This window comes from Hemitrygon akajei, chromosome 12 (assembly GCF_048418815.1).
Source record: "Hemitrygon akajei chromosome 12, sHemAka1.3, whole genome shotgun sequence".
Classification (NCBI taxonomy): Eukaryota; Metazoa; Chordata; class Chondrichthyes; order Myliobatiformes; family Dasyatidae; genus Hemitrygon; species Hemitrygon akajei.
This window is the reverse complement of record NC_133135.1, coordinates 49,217,498-49,235,131: the sequence shown is the minus strand read 5'-3', so window position 1 is coordinate 49,235,131 and position 17,634 is coordinate 49,217,498. Positions and strand designations below refer to the sequence as shown.

At 37.2% G+C, this 17,634-nt stretch overlaps 1 protein-coding gene across 10 annotated transcripts in view; it reads left to right on the top strand.

Annotated features, from left to right (window-relative positions):
* Positions 1-17,634, top strand: part of nfia (nuclear factor I/A) — a 775,862-nt gene that overhangs the window by 650,640 nt on the left and 107,588 nt on the right. For 8 of the 10 annotated variants that reach the window (XM_073063061.1, XM_073063060.1, XM_073063059.1 and 5 more), the window contains one exon: positions 2,916-3,044. The exons of the other annotated variants lie outside the window; for them this stretch is intronic. In XM_073063061.1, coding sequence (XP_072919162.1) covers positions 2,916-3,044 — 129 coding nt within the window. The remainder of the gene's footprint in view (positions 1-2,915; positions 3,045-17,634) is intronic. 10 annotated transcript variants of the gene reach the window in all.

Here is a 17,634-nt window from a genome sequence, read left to right as displayed (position 1 = left end):
TTTGCATAATTAAGTGTTTAAGGGAATTCTACATGCTCCAGTAATGAAGGACTGAATCATAAATTAGCTGTACATTACGGTTTGTAAATGATTGTAATTTATTGCAGTGTTTAAAACTTCAGATGACTTCTTCTGTGTGACCATTGGTATATGCCTCCAAAGTTTCTATGTTGTTATCTTGCCTAACTGATTTGGTATTAACCATCATCAGGAAGTGGTGTGACCCTGTCTGATAGAGATTGCTGTCCTTTGCTACCTTCAGACTATTTGGTCTGTTTCTAAAATGTTTAAAATACTTTTAATACCATGGAATTTGAGATTATGTAAAGTTTATCTGGTCAAAAGAAACCCGTAACTCTGTCACCTTTTCATATTGTGTGAATATTGGTGATGCATTGTACTCTAAAGCTTCCAGACATTAGACACATCTAAAAAGGCAGTCAGCAATGGATATGTTGCATGACTTGTATTTTAATTGGATAAAAGGTTAATATGCACACAAGATGCCAAAGTGTCAAATGCCTTTTAAAGATGTTATTTAAAGCACAATTTAACATAAAACTGGAACAGCTGTCCTGATTAACCAGTTTCATGGAATTAGTTAAAAAGTATAAGAAAGACAAACTGCCGTTTAACTAAGTAACAGTTTATAAATTTAAATGAAATACAGAACAAATTAAAACAGTATCACTACCTCTACAGTACTATAAAACTGTGTATTAGTTCCTTATAGTTATCGACGGAGGAATTTATCAGCCATATTCTTCCAATTGATTGTAAATGAACAAAATCAGCATAGACATGTAGTGCAGAGTGTCTTCTTACAATACTTTAGACAATTGCGTCCTCCAAATCTTCACTTTCATTGTAACACTGAAGATGGTTGTCAATACCTTCAAATTATTAGTAGCTCCCAACATGCTGAAGTAGTGAAATTGTTACATTTACACTCTGGCTGTTTTTTTGGCATCTCCAAGCCTGAATGCTTGAAAGCACAATGAGCAAAACAATTCTGAATTGTCTTACTGCTTATTTCTCGCCTACTATCAGTAACAAAAATCACTGCTTTTTGGATGCAAACACATGCAAATGATGCTGTTTAAGCCCTGTTCTCTCTAAGCACTAGTCTAACAGCCAAATAAGTGTACACAACTAACACTAATTAGAAACTGTTCGGCAACATTCTCCTGTCCCAGTTAAGTGGCATAGTTTCCCAAATAAACTAAGGGAATCCCGGTTATATCTCTGTTGTTTTTTGTTCTTTACTAGTTGTCCCAAATAAGCAGCTACTCCAATTAACTGATGGCACAATAAACTGGAAGTGTGTGTGTGTGTGTGTGTGTGTGTGTGTGTGTGTGTGTGTGTGTGTGTGTGTGTGTGTGTGTGTGTGTGTGTGTGTGTGTGTGTGTGTGTGTGTGTGTGTGTGTGTGTCTCTTACACTCTCACTCACTCACTCACTCTCTCTCTCTCACACACACACACCACATACTATACAGTGGATCAGTAGTTTTTTATATTTATATATATAAATTTGCTCCTTTACTCTGAGCTGCTTTTCTTCCAGATCTGGAAAAATATTTGTTTAGTGACCTCACAAACTCAAAAGTCACACAGCAGAAGTCTAGATGTACATTGAAGTATTTTTCTTACAAATATTGCATTGTTTATCAAATATATGAAACAAATATTTGAGAATGAAATGTAATATGTCTGTTTTAATTCTCTGAAAAGATGAAAGTTGGACTTCTATTGAAAATAGCAAAGATAAGTTTAATGTAGCTTTATTATCTACTTATTGTTGCATAGGTGTTTCTATACTGTAATAGTATGCCAGTGAACCAGATAATAATGCCAATTGAAAACGCAGCAGCAACTAACTAGAGCTTTGTCACAGTGAGTGTCTGATGAGGGATCATTGGGCTGCTTGTGTTTGAGCATAACAGTACAATGTGTTTGGCTTGATATTAAGTGGATCCTAGCAACATGTCACATCAACAGTGTAGTGTCTCACGTGGGGCTACTTGGAGCCTAGTAACACATCACAACAGATTGCGTCTGGCTTGGTGATATGTAATGCATAACAACACTCCATAGAAATGGTGTGACTCAGGGACCCTGGCATCTTAGCAACATATCAGACTGGCAGAGTATGTCTGCCTTGAGGATATTTGAAGCTTAACAGTGCACCATGACTTTGTTGTGTATATGGTTACATTAGTCAGCACAGTTGGATATGGGTAACCCTCTACTTCCTCAAAAGTAGCTGCCCACAAAGCAAAAACCTTTATTAAAAAAATCAGACGTATCCAGAATACCAGTATTTCCTGACACTTAAGCTGGGCTAATTAGTATATTATACATTCATGCACTTCTGACCTGACTTCTGTTACCAAACTGTAGCCTGCCAATCATGGTTTATGAGGCCAACTCCCTAATATAGTACTTTGAGTGTTTCCCAGATGGCGGTTCAGTATCCTTGATTGTGGTGTTAAATAAATGTTCTATGACCCCCCTAGAAGCAAGTGGAAGTTTGACACTTCTGGCACTTCCAGTTTCAAAATCCAATGAAATTCTTTTGCAGGTTTAGTTTAGATACAGGAGCATGGTTTATGAATGTAGCTCATCCTTGAAAACATTTTCTTGCATGCATACTCTTTTCTCTATTATTAACCTGACAAGGAATGTTGTTTGAAGTTGCTAAGTAAACATACTGAGGCCATAGAACGTGAATGATGCAGAATGCTTTTTGCGCTGCTTAACTCTTTCTGTCTGCAATCTCTTCCCTCTCCCTCCTCTTCTCTCTTCCCCCCACTCATGCTGCTTTTGCACCCCTTTCCCTCCCCCTCCACATTGCACAGGCTGTCGTTTCATGACCTAGCATTATTAAAATTGCAATTATCAATCATTCTTGCCAGGAATGTCATCGCCTACTACATTAAAGAAGTCAGAGAAGTCTGGTTTCAGCAGTCCCACGCCTTCGCAGACCACCTCCCCTCGAACGGCATTTACACATCATCATCGGCCTGTGATTACAGCACCCAGAGGTGAGGCACGGCCGCTGAGAGCCCTTCCCTGTAGCTCCTACTAAAGAGTCTAGGGTCTTGGCCAAGTAGCTTGTAGTTTGGTGCCTTGAATTACTGCTGATACAGAAAATAAATACTCTAGGAAATAAAAATCCGTGTGTGTGTTGTGGGCTATAAAACTGAGAGGTGATGGTTCTTTTTTCCAGTTTGATTGTAGAATAAGAGGGAGAGGATTCATAGTATTGTCTTTTAAATATTTAAAATAAAATAAAAAATAATTGTTTGTTAACAGCTGGTTACTTCCCATGTTTTCTGTCAATTCAGTGATTTTTTTCAATCAACTATTTTTATCCAAGCTATATTTGAAAACCTCTTTCAATGACTTCATTATATGTACCAATTATAATTTGCTGTGTCTGGTTGCTGTAATAATTAATGACACATGTCTCAGCTAGGTCATTTTCCCATCTAAATCTCCTTTCATCTTGTTATTAAAATTAAGAAATTACAAAACTGCTCAGGATAAGTGACTGCTAGATGCATTTTAGCTCTCGATATTATGGAACATTCAATTATCATACATTTACTTTAGCAATTAAATATGAATAACACCACATTTTTCCAGAATTTGAAATATATTCAGATCCTGCTCCTTAGGACTTAAATTTAAAACGATAACTAAATTAAAAAAAAATTCAATCCCCATGAACTTCTGCATTTTGAAAATGCTAGGAAGTATTCCTCAAAGATAAAAGGTGTATCCAAATTACCATAACGCATGTCTTTTGCTTTTCATAGGTATAGCCTTCAGGCCAATTTATATTTTCATATATATGACAGTATGCAGCTATTTCTGTCAGCAGAATCAGAGACCACTCATATCAACTAGTTTCAAGTCATGTGGAAAAAGTTCTAGTTCAGAATAGTTCTTACTATTGAATGGAGTGTGCTGAGCATTGGAAATTGGTGCTGAGTAAGCACCAATATCTGCCAATAAAAAGTAATGGGGTGAGACAAATCTCCAAAATGGCATGATTGGATAAAATCTCTACTGAACTCTATAGACCAGAAATGGCATGCTCCCTGAAGGGCACATGGTGATGTCAGTGAGGTCACTTTGTGGGTACGTAATGCTGTACTAATTCATTCTTCCAGTATAGCTCCTGTGTCTCTAAAGGATTATTTGTTCATGATAGGTGTGTTACTGAAGCTGTGCCAGTATTGGGCTGCAAGCTTTTAAAATGCCATTCTTCGCATGGAGATTCCATTAATAGCCATTTAATGGATGCCAGTCATGCCTCTAAGAGAGAAATGGCGGAAAATATTTTGCAGCACCTTTTCCTGCATTATTGGAAACATTTTAAGATAAAATGCAACTTCAAAGTAATTTAAGAAGTATCTAAAGGAGTCACTAAATGGAAGAAAGTCATTTCCTTAAAGAAAAAACAAGGTCAAGCTCATTTAAACAAGTTCAGTTATCATTGGCACAAACATCATTCCTTAACTTCAAAAAATGAATTGAAGTTAAAGCAAATGTGGGGGCGGAGGACCGCCTTGGGAGTGTAAACAAAAAGGTGGTATTCTCCATTGAAAATTCAACATCTGTTCAAACAGTAACGATTTGTATCATCGGCCCTTTTATTTATCAGAACAGTTCCCTGCCATATATTTCTGATTTTCCCACATGCTTGTGATAATAGTGAGGGAGTGGGGAGAGGATTATGTTTACACGTGTGAGGTCTGTTCCCAAGTGGCAGTTTGATGGGTGATCGATCGTCTGATAATTGTAGGGATAAATAGATAAGTTTCTGTCAAACTTGTCATTTCTCCTTGCCAGCTTGTGTTTAGCACCTTCCTTTAGTGAGATGATAGAAACTGGAAACCAAGTGGAACAAAGAAAATTAAAACTTGACGTCATGTGTCATGGTTCAAATGCTGCTTATCATTTTGAAATATATTTGTGAGTGATCAGGTTCATTTAAATATCATGCTATTACAAAACCAGTTTATGAAATTTAAAACTGCTGCTGTAGAAGGGAAGTGAGGCTAATTAGATAGCTCTTCATACAATGAGTTGAATGGCTTCTGCCTTTACTATATTGATTCCAAAGGTACTGAGTAGCTTATTTTAAATTTGATTTGTTGAACAAAAAATGATTAGCTGAAATGTAATACCAGTTATCATTTCTATAAAGCATATTTTGTTTAAAAATGCACAAATACTAAGATCCATTTTCATTTTTTTGGTACCGAGGTCATCACTGACAAAACCATGAATGTGGTCATAACTTCTAGCAGAGTAAACAAGCTTGAAGTATGCTGGATAAGTTTTTTTCTGTAATATTGAAGAAAATAAGTATGAAGTTTATTAGTAAGCATCACTCTGCATGGTCTTTGCACTTTTGCCTCTAAGTTAAAAGGTTGTGGATTCAAATCGTACTCCAGGACAGAAACACTCAATTTGCCACCTCATTGAGACATGAGTGCAAACTCCATTACTGAAGCCCTTTCTTGCCTTTCAGAAGAGATGTCAGAATAAAGCCCCATCTAATATCCAGTTGGATGTGAAACATCCCACTGCACTAGTTGACAAGCTGGGGTGCTCTTGTGTTATTTTAGCTAACACTTTTCCCGAAGCATCACTGCCAGGATGCAATGAACTGACCATTTTTACCAATGGATTTTTGTTGCGTATAAGTTGGCCATTGTGTTGCTATCTGTTGCTGTTCTTATTTTATTAGACAGAAGTGTTTTTTAAAATTTTCTGTGATATGAAGAATATGAATTTGATGCTATGGAAAAACAGTTTAGAGTTAGTTCGAACCTCGTGTGTTCAAAGTGTTCTTGAACAACATGATTGTGTAGCAATTTTTATGAAGCTTCCAGTTTGAGCGTTCCATTCTAAAATCTGAAGATCCCACGGTCAGTGAGTAATCTGAATTAATTTAATATATTTACATGCTCTTTTATATCAAGTATCAAATTCATTTACGATTCAGCCACTCTGTCAACATCTAAAGCTGTTTCATGGTTAGTGTACAGATAGATGCAGGATATGCAATTTAAAAGCAAAAAAATCTAATGCAAACAACATTTAAAAAAATCCTGTCTAAAATAATCTAGAGTGGAGGTTGCATATGTTTAGATGTCAGGGTATATAAATGTATTTATTCATCTGGACCTAAAAGTGAATATTTAAGCATGGATCATTAGTCATAGCCTCCTAATCAATTAGTTCTGTAACTGTCATAATAAATGACAGGCCTTAAGTATTCCCTATGCATTTCAATCTCCGACTAGGCTATTACCAGCACTTGCCATCGTTTTCCTGGATTCTGCTACATTCTGGAATTCTAAGATATTTTTATTTGCTTTGATTTACAAGTAAAATTGTGTTCATGGACTTGGCTTTGTTTGTAATACCAGCAGTCCAACACTTGGAGTTGTTGGTGACATAGTTATATTAGTTCTTGCCTTTTGTGCTTATGTTTATGCTGCAGTGATTGGAAAGTTCCAGCTGACCTAGGGTTGAGAGGGTTCAGTACTCAGAACAGCACAAAGTTATTTAAATTTTCCTTCAGATATATGATCGTAAAAATCCCTGGAACAAAAATGACTACTTGGATGCTATAGTTCCAAACACCATTCCGTAGCTGGTTTATTATGTGTTTGAGAGGATAGGACACTTGGAGGGAGGGGTGGGAGATCATCATCTTTGATTGGTGATTTTCTATAGAAGAATCTTTTATTACTTAAATGAGACTGCTGTTGATTGGTTTCAAGTTGCATTTGACAGATAAAAACTAATCTTGACAGCATAACTTCCTGGATGCCAGAGGCAATGATGCTACTGTGATTGTGATTGCTGAATGCACAGGGGAAGGACTTGGTCTCACAAGAGGGAAATGCCGGACAATTGACCTACCAGATGTAGCATTATTAATTTTAATCCCACCCTTGCGTTTCTTTTCCCTTTACCACACGTAGCCAAGCTGATCTCACTGCATTTCTGCAGTCTCTGCATGCACCCTACTATTGGAATACATTTAAAAAAGTAATCAAGCAAATTTTAAAATGAAGCTGGTTCCTTGTACATTAGAAGTGGATTCTGGTTAATTAGGGCACATCAGGGCGAGTTCATTTTGGTCCAATTAAGAGTCTACCTTAATTAGTCACAGTTTTATGGCAATTGTTCAAATGCTATAAAAAAGACAAACTACTGTTTAACTGAGTAACAAGCTATGTATTTAAATGAAGTGCATAACAACTTATAACACTACCAGTTCTACTTCAGTATGTATTGGTTCCTAATAATTATCCACAGAATAATTCATCCAGTGTACGTTGCCATACAAAGTTATGGTTTGGGAAGTATGGCCTACTGGCCTCACAGGACTTGTTCTGCTTTTTGGGAGCTCTCTTGAGTGCAGAGGTTCAGATTGTTAAACCTTTCACAACTGGAAGGAGTAATTATGAGCAGGCTGCTCTATGTCCAGTGAGATCCAGCTTGATCAAGCTCATTTTTTGTTTGTATGGCTGACAGGTTTGCTCAAATATTCAAAGCAAGGTAATGAAACAATAGCAGAAACTACCATTTTACATAGAAACATAGAAAACCTACAGCACAATACAGGCCCTTCGGCCCACAAAATTTTGCTCTTAGACGTTGAACACCCCTTACAGAGACCCTAGTTTTTCCATAGAATGATTTTTAACAGGTTACTCTCATCATTTTACACATTTCAGTTGAACTGGGAGATATTTAATCTAAAAAAAAATGTTGCCAATTACTAACTTTTCTGTATTTTAAGTAGCTTCAGGAAAAATATTGGAATGAGTTTATATCATTTCAGCACAGCACTATGAAAAGAACAATGATGTTTTAGCTTTGTTGTAATGTTGCCTCTGACAATGCTCTTTCAGTCTTGCTCTCCCGACAATGAAATTCAAGCAATCATCTGTCTTGGCTGGGGTTGATACATTTCATTTAACATCAACAAAAGGAACTATAAAAAATATCCTATTGTTCTGTTTGGCCAAGGCTATGGCATTACTTTGGTAGTCATCTCATTCCCATGCAGTTGTAAAGGTGAGATCCTACTTTGCCAGTAATCTTTATGTAACCTATCTTTGGGAAATTTTTTAGTTTACATTGTATAATTTCAACCCCAACCCCCCATCTTAGACTATCACTCAAGTAACACGGCTTGCTTCATTATAGTTCCACAACAATAGTATTTGGGGTAGAAGCTGTAACAAGGCGAGTTAAAATTATTTCTTGGCATTACAGCTAAAAACAATTACAAAGGGCCTGATTTGAGACGATCTAACACACTGCATGAAATTAATACTGGTGGTATTCCCCCTGATGAGATGTCTCCAGACCAGCTGCAAGGTGGAATAGGCTCCATGCAGCAAGTAGAGCTTTGGTGCAGTTCCTAAGGACCTGCTCCTAAAATACTCTGACGGCTTTTGATAATTGCCTTTTGGAGCAGCTTTATGGTACCCTTGATAGTGGTATCTAAATCTCTTAAAATAATTTCAGAATTAAACTTAAATTTAACTTAAAACAGCTTAAAATGCTAGCAAGTAACAAAAATAAATGTCAACAATATTTACAGGGTACTAATTTAGAGCTAAATCAAAAATAGCTATTCTGCTTTTTGGCTAAATGTATATTGGATTGACCAGACAACGAAATATACCAAATTAGACAGATATTAAAGCTCATCGCCACTTTGCTCCCCTCCTCTCACTCTCCACTGGGGTCTACGAAGCTGCAGACTAATGGACTAGATTATACTCACCTCTACTAAGTGGTTCCATTAGGGAAATGACAACAATCTGCTGCTTGAGCTCAACAGCTCCTAGCAAAAGTCAAATTACTGAATCCTTTATATAGGCTTAAATTTTTATATAAATAGAGGTTCAGCAATGCCATTCAAATAAATGGGGTCATGATTCTAAAGGCATACAAACTTAGCTTTAAGGATGAAAAACATATCTGGACCCTGTCTCCAGCATAGCATGGTAGCACTGTTGGGTTCATTAGCAACACTGGCAGTGGAGCAGGAGAATCACAAACAAGGTCCAATCCCTTTGGAGTTCAGTGATCTGGATTTTTTTAGACCACAGCATGGAGAGACAAAGTAAAATGAACCAAGCATTAGGAAAAATCGAATAGATGTTTCAACAATTCATCAATCCAATATATATTCAGTTCAAAAGTGCACAAAAGTTTTTTTTGATTTTGCACTGAAATATTGGCATGTTTATTCTGTTGTTGTATTGATGATCTTTAACAAAATTCAGTAAGATTTTAATTTTTTTTTAATAAATTAACCCAGATGTCCCACGTATTTGACGATGACTGGACAAATGGCATTTTCATCTTCAAATGTCTACTTTGGCACAATTCCACTCAGCTGCATGGAGATGTCATCTCTGTTTCTGTTTCAATGTTACCTCAGTCAGCACACTTAATAAGCAACTGAACAAATGTCAAACTTCTTTCCCTCCCACACCATACTGCAGCAGAAGGTTAGCACTGTATCATATCACCACCAGTCTTGAAATAACATCAGTCTTGGTCTGTTTATTGAAACCTCATTTCTAATACATTAGCTGATATTAAAAATTTGTTAGCATCATGGATAGTTTGACAATTTATAAAATTGTTGAATATTATATGTAAGAAATAGGTCACCTGGTCCGTCAAGTATCAGATAATTGCCTAGAAATTGTTCAGGCTTTTCTGGCGTGCAAAATGACCATTGTTTGTTGTGCTAGTACCAATCAGATTAAAGGCAACAAAAAATACTTCAGGAATTGGTGAAAATCTATTTTTCACCCTGAATCACGAATCTTATCCCCACGTCTCACAATGGCAGGCATATACTTTTCTGATACTGGTGATCAAATCGTAAAGAGTACATGGTAGCCGTGTAAAAATAAAACAGCAAAAGAGGCTCCAACGGAGGAGAGGGCAACTGAGGGGTGAGGAGCTGACCTGTCTCTGTATGTCTGGTATCTTTCATGCACTGGTCAGGCACAGCAGGCATGTGTGTCATGACGGGCCCAAGCCGCTGTGAAATACAGGCTCAGCAGATAGCTATGGCTGCAGCATTGTGCAGTGAGGGTAAGGCTACAGAGATACTGCAGTCCCTGTCAGTAAAGCTTGTGGTTAAAAATGGACACAGACGAATAGCCTGATAGAGGCTGTGGACAAAACAGTATCTCAGTGGGGATCTTTCAATCTGCATCTCTTTGCCAACTTGCTGCAGAATTTGCTTCTTGTTTCACTGTGAGTTATAAGTGCAGATTATAGGTCACCTTTCACAGTCAATTTCCTTCAGTAAATGGATAAACTGCCACTGCACACTGTATGATGTCATTAGATACTCAGGGCAATCATCAAGCTTGCAAAACTATAATGTACCAGGAGGTGGGGTCAATTGGAAGTTGGGTTAATTTTCCAATAGTTGTTAATTGATGCAGATTAGTAATCAAACATGCACAAAATGAGTTTTCAATGCAAAATGAATCATGCTCAAGTAAATCCAATTTCTAGCCAATATTTCCCCCACCTTTCATATTACTCCTTAATCTAAACTGTTTTTGAATCTAATTGTATGTTAAATATTATATTATTGATTTGAATTAGTTATGTTGAAGGGCAGTATACAATATATGAGGTTAATTATTTTAGACCTGACAATTTTGCATACAGGGGTATGCAAACCTTGATTTATTAAGATGCAAATAGATTTAATGTGCTAATATCAATTGAGATGTACCTATTTATAGAACACTTCTTGATTGGTAGGACAAGAGTTATTCTCCAAATATCCTTGCAGTTGTCAGGGAATGGTTAATCACTTAATTTAATTAAGGAAATTGTAGCCTTCGAAAAATGCTTGTATGAATAGGCTTCAAAGGAAATGGAATGACACATCTGGGTAAATTCAGTTCAGGGTCTGTCATGTGAAGCTTATAGAGAGATTGTGCTATCCTACTATCTCATACAAAAAGACCAAATTATATTCATGGCTCATATAACACAGATCTGTATTAAGGCACTTCGCAAACACATGGGGACTTTTTTTTGACCAAGAGGAAATTATAAGTATTATTAGTCAGATTGAGGTTTTCAAATTTTCTTTTAAAAGTGTTGGATTTAATGAAGGATTGCTTTATAGCCAAGGTAGCTAAATGCCTTGTTGCAACCTTGTCAAAGAAGAGGCAAGATTTTGGGCAAGTAAAGGCACATTTCACATTGTTGAAGACATGAAATGTATGTACAGATAGTTGGCAATGTTAAACAGTAAGATGAGAAAAATAAACAGTAGTAAGCCATTTTTACTCACAGCTCTTCTATCATCCAAATATATTGTGGTCAATATTTTACTTCAGCAATGCTTTATAATGCCAAACCCATATCTTTAGATTCCTTTAATACTCTAAAGTCTATCAATCTTGGTCTTAAGTATACTTAGTCATTAAACTTCCTCAGCTCCCTTGGTGAAGAATTCCAAATATTTACTATGCTCTGGGTGAAATAATTACTCAGTCGTGATGGCTGGCTCTTTATTTAATATCTGAGCCCTGGTTCTAGATATTGCATACAGGGGAAGTATCGTCTTTACTGTCAAACACTGCAATTTATATCAAGTTATCCTGTAAGTGTTTACATTATAGTGCAAAATAACACACCACAGTCAAACAAAGCCATATACAGTGGCATGCAAAGGTTTGGGCAACCCTGGTCAAAATTTCTGTTACTGTGAATAGATGAGTAGAAGATGAACTGATCTCCAAAAGTTATAAAGTTAAAGATAAAACATTCTTTTCAACATTTTAGGCCAGATTAGTGTATTATTTTTGTTTTGTACAATTTTAGTGTGAAAAAAGGAAAGGAGCACCATGCAAACGTTTGGGCACCCCAAGAGATTTCATCTCTCAGATAACTTTTACCAAGGTCTCAGACCTTAATTAGCTTGTTAGGGCTATGGCTTGTTCACAGTCATCATTAGAAAAGGCCAGGTGATGCAAATTACAAAGCGCTATAAATACCCTGACTCCTCAAACCTTGTTGCAGCAATCAGCAGCCATGGGCTCCTCTAAGCAGCTGCCTCACATTCAGATAATTAAAATAAACGATGCCCACATAGCAGGATAAGGCTATAAGAAGATAGCAAAGCATTTTCAGGTAGCCGTTTCCTAAGTTCATAATGTAATTAAGAAATGGCAGTTAACAGGAACAGTGGAGGTCAAGTTGAGGTCCAGAAGACCAAGAAAACTTTCCGAGAGAACTGCTCATAGGATTGCTAGAAAGGCGAATCAAAACCCACGATTGACTGTAAAAGACCTTTAGGAAGATTTAGCAGACTCTGGAGTGGTGGTGCACTGTTCTACTGTGCAACGACACCTGCACAAATAAGACCTTCATGGAACACTCATCTGAAGAAAACCTTTCTTGCATCCTCACCACAAAATTCAGCATCAGAAGTTTGCAAAGGAACATCTAAACAAGCCTGATGCATTTTGGAAACAAGACCTGTGGACTGATGAAGTTAAAATAGAACTTTTTGGCCGCAATGAGCAAAGGTATGTTTGGAGAAAAAAGGGTGCAGAATTTCATGAAAAGAACAGCTCTCCAACTGTTGAGCACTGGGGGTGGATCGATCATGCTTTGGGCTTGTGTTGCAGCCAGTGGCACGGGGAACATTTCACTGGTAGAGGGAAGAATGAATTCAATTAAATACCAGTAAATTCTGAAAGCAAACATCACACCGTCTGTAAAAAAGTTGAAGATGAAAAGAGGATGGCTTCTACAACAGGATAATGGTCCTAAACACACTTCAAAATTCACAAAGGACTACCTCAGGAGGTGCAAGCTGGAGGATTTGCCATGGCCCTCACAGCCCCTCGACCTGATCGAAAATCTGCCAATAGACCTCAAAAGAGCAGTGCATGCAAGTCGGCCCAAGAATCTCACAGAACTAGAAGCCTTTTGCAAGAAAAAAATGGGTGAAAATCTCCCAAACAAGAATTGAAAGACTCTTAGATGGCTACAGAAACCATTTACAAGCTACGATACTTGCCAAAGGGGGTGTTACTAAGTACTGACCATGCAGGTGCCCAAACTTTTGCTTCAGGCCTTTTTTTGTTATTTTGAAACCGTAAAAAGATGGAAATAAAAAAGTAATCTTGCTTAAAATATTAAAGAAATGTGTCATCTTTAACTTTATGCCTTTTGGAAATCAGGTAATCTTTTATTCACTTAGCTATTCACAGTAACAGAAATTTTGACTAGGGGTGCCCAAACTTTTGCATTCCACTGTATTTACCTGCATCATTTCCCACAATATCTTTGGCTACATTGATGCAACACATCTCCAGCAAGCTTCTCACTGAAGAGGAACTAATCTACAGGAAAAATTGGAAAATATTCAACCTCCCTTGCCTCAACCACAGAACCATATTCACCACAACTCCTACCATCGACTTGTGTTGTGCAGCCACATGTTCAGAGCCTACCTTCAAGTTATTGTTAACATTCACTGAACTCACGCACATCTAAAGAGTAAATAAAAACACAAAACCCCTTAGGGGTTCGGCCCAAAACGTCGTCACTACCTCCTCCCATAGATGCTGTCTGGCCTGCTGAGTTCTGCCAGCATTTTGTGTTTTTATTTATTTATTTCCAGCATCTGCAGATTCACTCGTGTTGCTTTTGAATTCACATCTAAAGAGTGCGTCTTACAGTTTAATTCCAACAAAGCACAGTTTCTCAGCCAAACTGACTACTGAATGACTTAGCACTTTTGATAATGAAAGTCCCTGACAACTTCCCTTATCTCAGGAGGCAATTCTCAATGTAGGCAGACATGTGATAACATTTACCATTCAGTGCATCAGAACAGCGTTTTCCCATCTAATGAAAAGAATGGTTGAAGATTAAGTCTTTCAATCCAGCACAAAGTTCAGTTTCTTTTGGGCAGACTTCAACTAATCAGAGCGGGCAACTCATCATAATGGAAAGGTGCTACCAACATCGTCTGCAAGATTCTCCAAGTCAACACCTGTGGTGTTACAATCCCAAATACATTCATTCACATCTAATTGAAAGGCTACATATTCGCATGCCCAACACCAGCTTCCTGAAACAGACACTGGATGGACAAATAAACTAAATCAAAGATTAACATTGAAACCTCCTTGAAAAGGTATAATATTTCATCAACTGAGTGGAATCTCTGTCCTTGAATTACTTAAAATGGAGAAGGAGCATCTGGAATGGCATTAAGAACTTTGAGTCCATGTGTCGGGAGCACACTGGAAGAAGTCTACCAAATTGCCAGCTCACCCATGCACATTGTCAATCACCTCTTGTCCCAACTGTGACAGAGCCTCCCATCCAAAATAGGACTCATCCATCACCTGAAAAAGAAATGAAATGGAAGTAAGGCAACTTCAATCCAAAGGGGCCACTTAAACTGATAATTAAAATATAAGCCCCAACTACTTCATTCTGTTTTATGTCTTGTCCCTCCAGTCTATTAATGAATTTCGACTTCAACTTTTCCATTTTGTTTGTTTTTTAATTGGATATTTAACACTATACATTGTCATTCAATTCAGATCCAAATAACACTCTGCAATTCCAACATTATCTTTCTGTTAGTATAAAGGCAACCTTATGGGCATTGAAATGGAAATTCACTCTTGCAGAATTCTCAAATCACAACCAAAAAGATTGATCTATGGAATAAAATTCACTTGCGTTGAATCTATGAGGAAAAATTGAAAATTTATATTTTTCAACTTGTCTTATGTGACACGTGCAGATAACACAGCTATGTGTTTAGAAAATCGCGATAAGAATCCTTTTCTGGAAATGCAACTCCCACCATGGTAACATATTACACATCTAATTACCAAACTAAATATTTAGGTTTTCTTTTTTATAATTGTTTGTATGTGATTCTCTCCCTGCCCCTCTAGCAGATAGATTACTTTTGAATTTGCTTTCCAACTTTTCCCCTGCAATTATTTATTTACAGTGTTCTACACTGATTTGCAATGTCTGCTCTGACTGTCCTAGTGCTTCTGCAGCCTTAAACAAGGTTTATCCAATCTGCTATCAGCTCAAATCTTCCTCTTTCCTTTATTTGCTAAAAATAGGAAGTTTCAAATGTATTCTTTCACTTCCTAAATTCATGTTTGTAAGCAAATAAAGGTGGTTCTAAATTTGTTATTGCTAAAGATCATAGTAGGCCTGTCCAAGAAGCTTCCTCTCGTTTCCATTATCTTCTTTCTGCCTTCCAAGCATGTCTCCTTTTCTGTTTTGTCCAAATCTATCTTAATTCTATAACCCCTTCGTAAAAGTCACTTATTTCTTTTGAATTGTTGAATTGTGTTACTGTTTTCAATCAGTACAAACAATATACATTGTTATTTTCTCAAGCTCTTCTAATCAGTTCTACAAATGAATATTAATTTCAACCATTAATGTTTACTCTTCACAACTTTTGTCAATAAACCTCAAAAGGTCATTTTAACTTTAAAAAATGTCAAAGAATATATTTGTCATCTTATCTTGTGGAAAATTAACCAAAAAGCATAATAAATGCAGGTGCTGCAAATCAAATAAAAGCTATCAGACTCATCAATACCCAGAGCCTGGACTGTCACCTTACCTTATTATCTTGTATTGTTTATTATTTATTGTAATGCCTGCACTGTCTTGTGCACTTTATAAAGTCCTGGGTAGGTCTGTAGTCTAGTGTAGTTTTTTCTGTGTTGTTTTTTACGTCGCTCAGTCTAGTTTTTGTACTGTGTCATGTAACACCATGGTCTGGAAAAAACTTTGTCTCATTTTTACTATGTACTGTACCAACAGTTATGGTCAAAATGACAATAAAAGTGACTTGACTTGACTTGAAAAACACAAAATGTTGGCAATATCAATGGATCAGGGAGCATATTTCCCCTCCACAGATGCTGCTGTGGGGGAAATGGAAACAACAGTGCCTAGAACTATGCCTTCCCCAACCTTGCAAATTCCTTCTTGTGCTTGAATAGAAGTAATAGCAGAAGGTAATATTATTTTATTGCCATTTAGATGCTGAACCAGGTAAAAGTTATTCAGTAGTAGCATCACTGAGTGAACCAGCTAAATCCTAAAGAATGTGGTCCATAGTAAGAGGCAAGAGAACTAAAGGACAGGTAAAGTTTCTTCATCTTGTCCTGGTCAATCTATCTGCTACGTATCTCCATGACAGTGTTGATGGATAGTGTGAGACTGAACCAAAGGTTATGTCTTCTCATCGGGGCCACCATGCCAGGTGGTACTATTAACAGCATGGAATTGTGGTGCATAATGTGCTGTGCCTCTGGTTGACCTGGTCTATACTAGCAACATCTATCTGACAGTATGGAAAAACTGTAAGGCAAAAAAAACCGCATAAAGTTCTGGAACATGCAGCAAGTTAGGCAACATTTGAGGAGCGGTAGAAACTGGTCAATAACCTTTCATTAGAACTGTGGAAAAATTACCTGTGTTCCCTGTCCTCAAAAAAATGGACAAATTCATTTCAGCTACTTATCACCTCATTTCTCCACACTCCTCCATTAACAAAGTGATGGAACCTGTTTTTGACGGTGTTATTGAATAGCTCACCCTGCTTACCAATACTCAATTAAAGTTTTGTTTTAATCACTCTGTTTTTGACTATCTATGATACCACAATAAAAAGTGCAATTCGTAGCAACATTTTGGATATTTATCCACCATCTAGAAGAAATCCTCCAAGGAAAGTATTTCAACATATCATTTTAAGAACAGCTTCTTCCATTCCACCATCTGATTTCTAAATATTCCATGAACACAACTTCATTGTTCATCTTTTGCACAATTTATTTATGTAACTTGCACAGTACAAACATCGATGATAATAAATCTGATTCTGATATGGTTGTAGTTGTTAGGATCTATTATCTCAGCCACACAACACTGCTGCTTTTTCTGAGAGATGTGCCAGTCATCTTTAGCTGCTTTCACGATGGCTTTTCCTCCATTATGAGATCAAATTTGGAGAATTCACTGTTTTCACGGTACGTAGTTCCATCTGCAACTCGTCAAAGAATGGAACAGTACCCCCTTACATGCATCAGCACCTGATAAGCAGCAAGTAATATTGGCGTTAAATACATACTGTGTGAGGCAATGGTCATCTCCATCAAGCCTAGCATTCCATTGCTGAGTCACTGTCAACATCCCTGGGTCACCATTCTCCAGAAGCTTGACTACACCAGCCACACAAATGCTGTAGTTGCATGTACAGGCAAGAGATTAGAAAACCTCTGCAGTGTAAGTCACCTTCTGACTCCCAATGGATTTTAGCTGTCTGTGGGGCACACCAGGAATGATAGAATGCTCTCCACTTGCGCTCATGAGGTTAGTTCCAAGAGCACTATAAATCTTGACTGGGAATCAAGTCTGATGGTTCAAGAAAGTGGCTTACACCAATCTTTCAAGAACAGTAAGAGATAAATTATAAATACTAACCTCGTTAGGTACTCATCTTCACAATGAATTAACAACGTT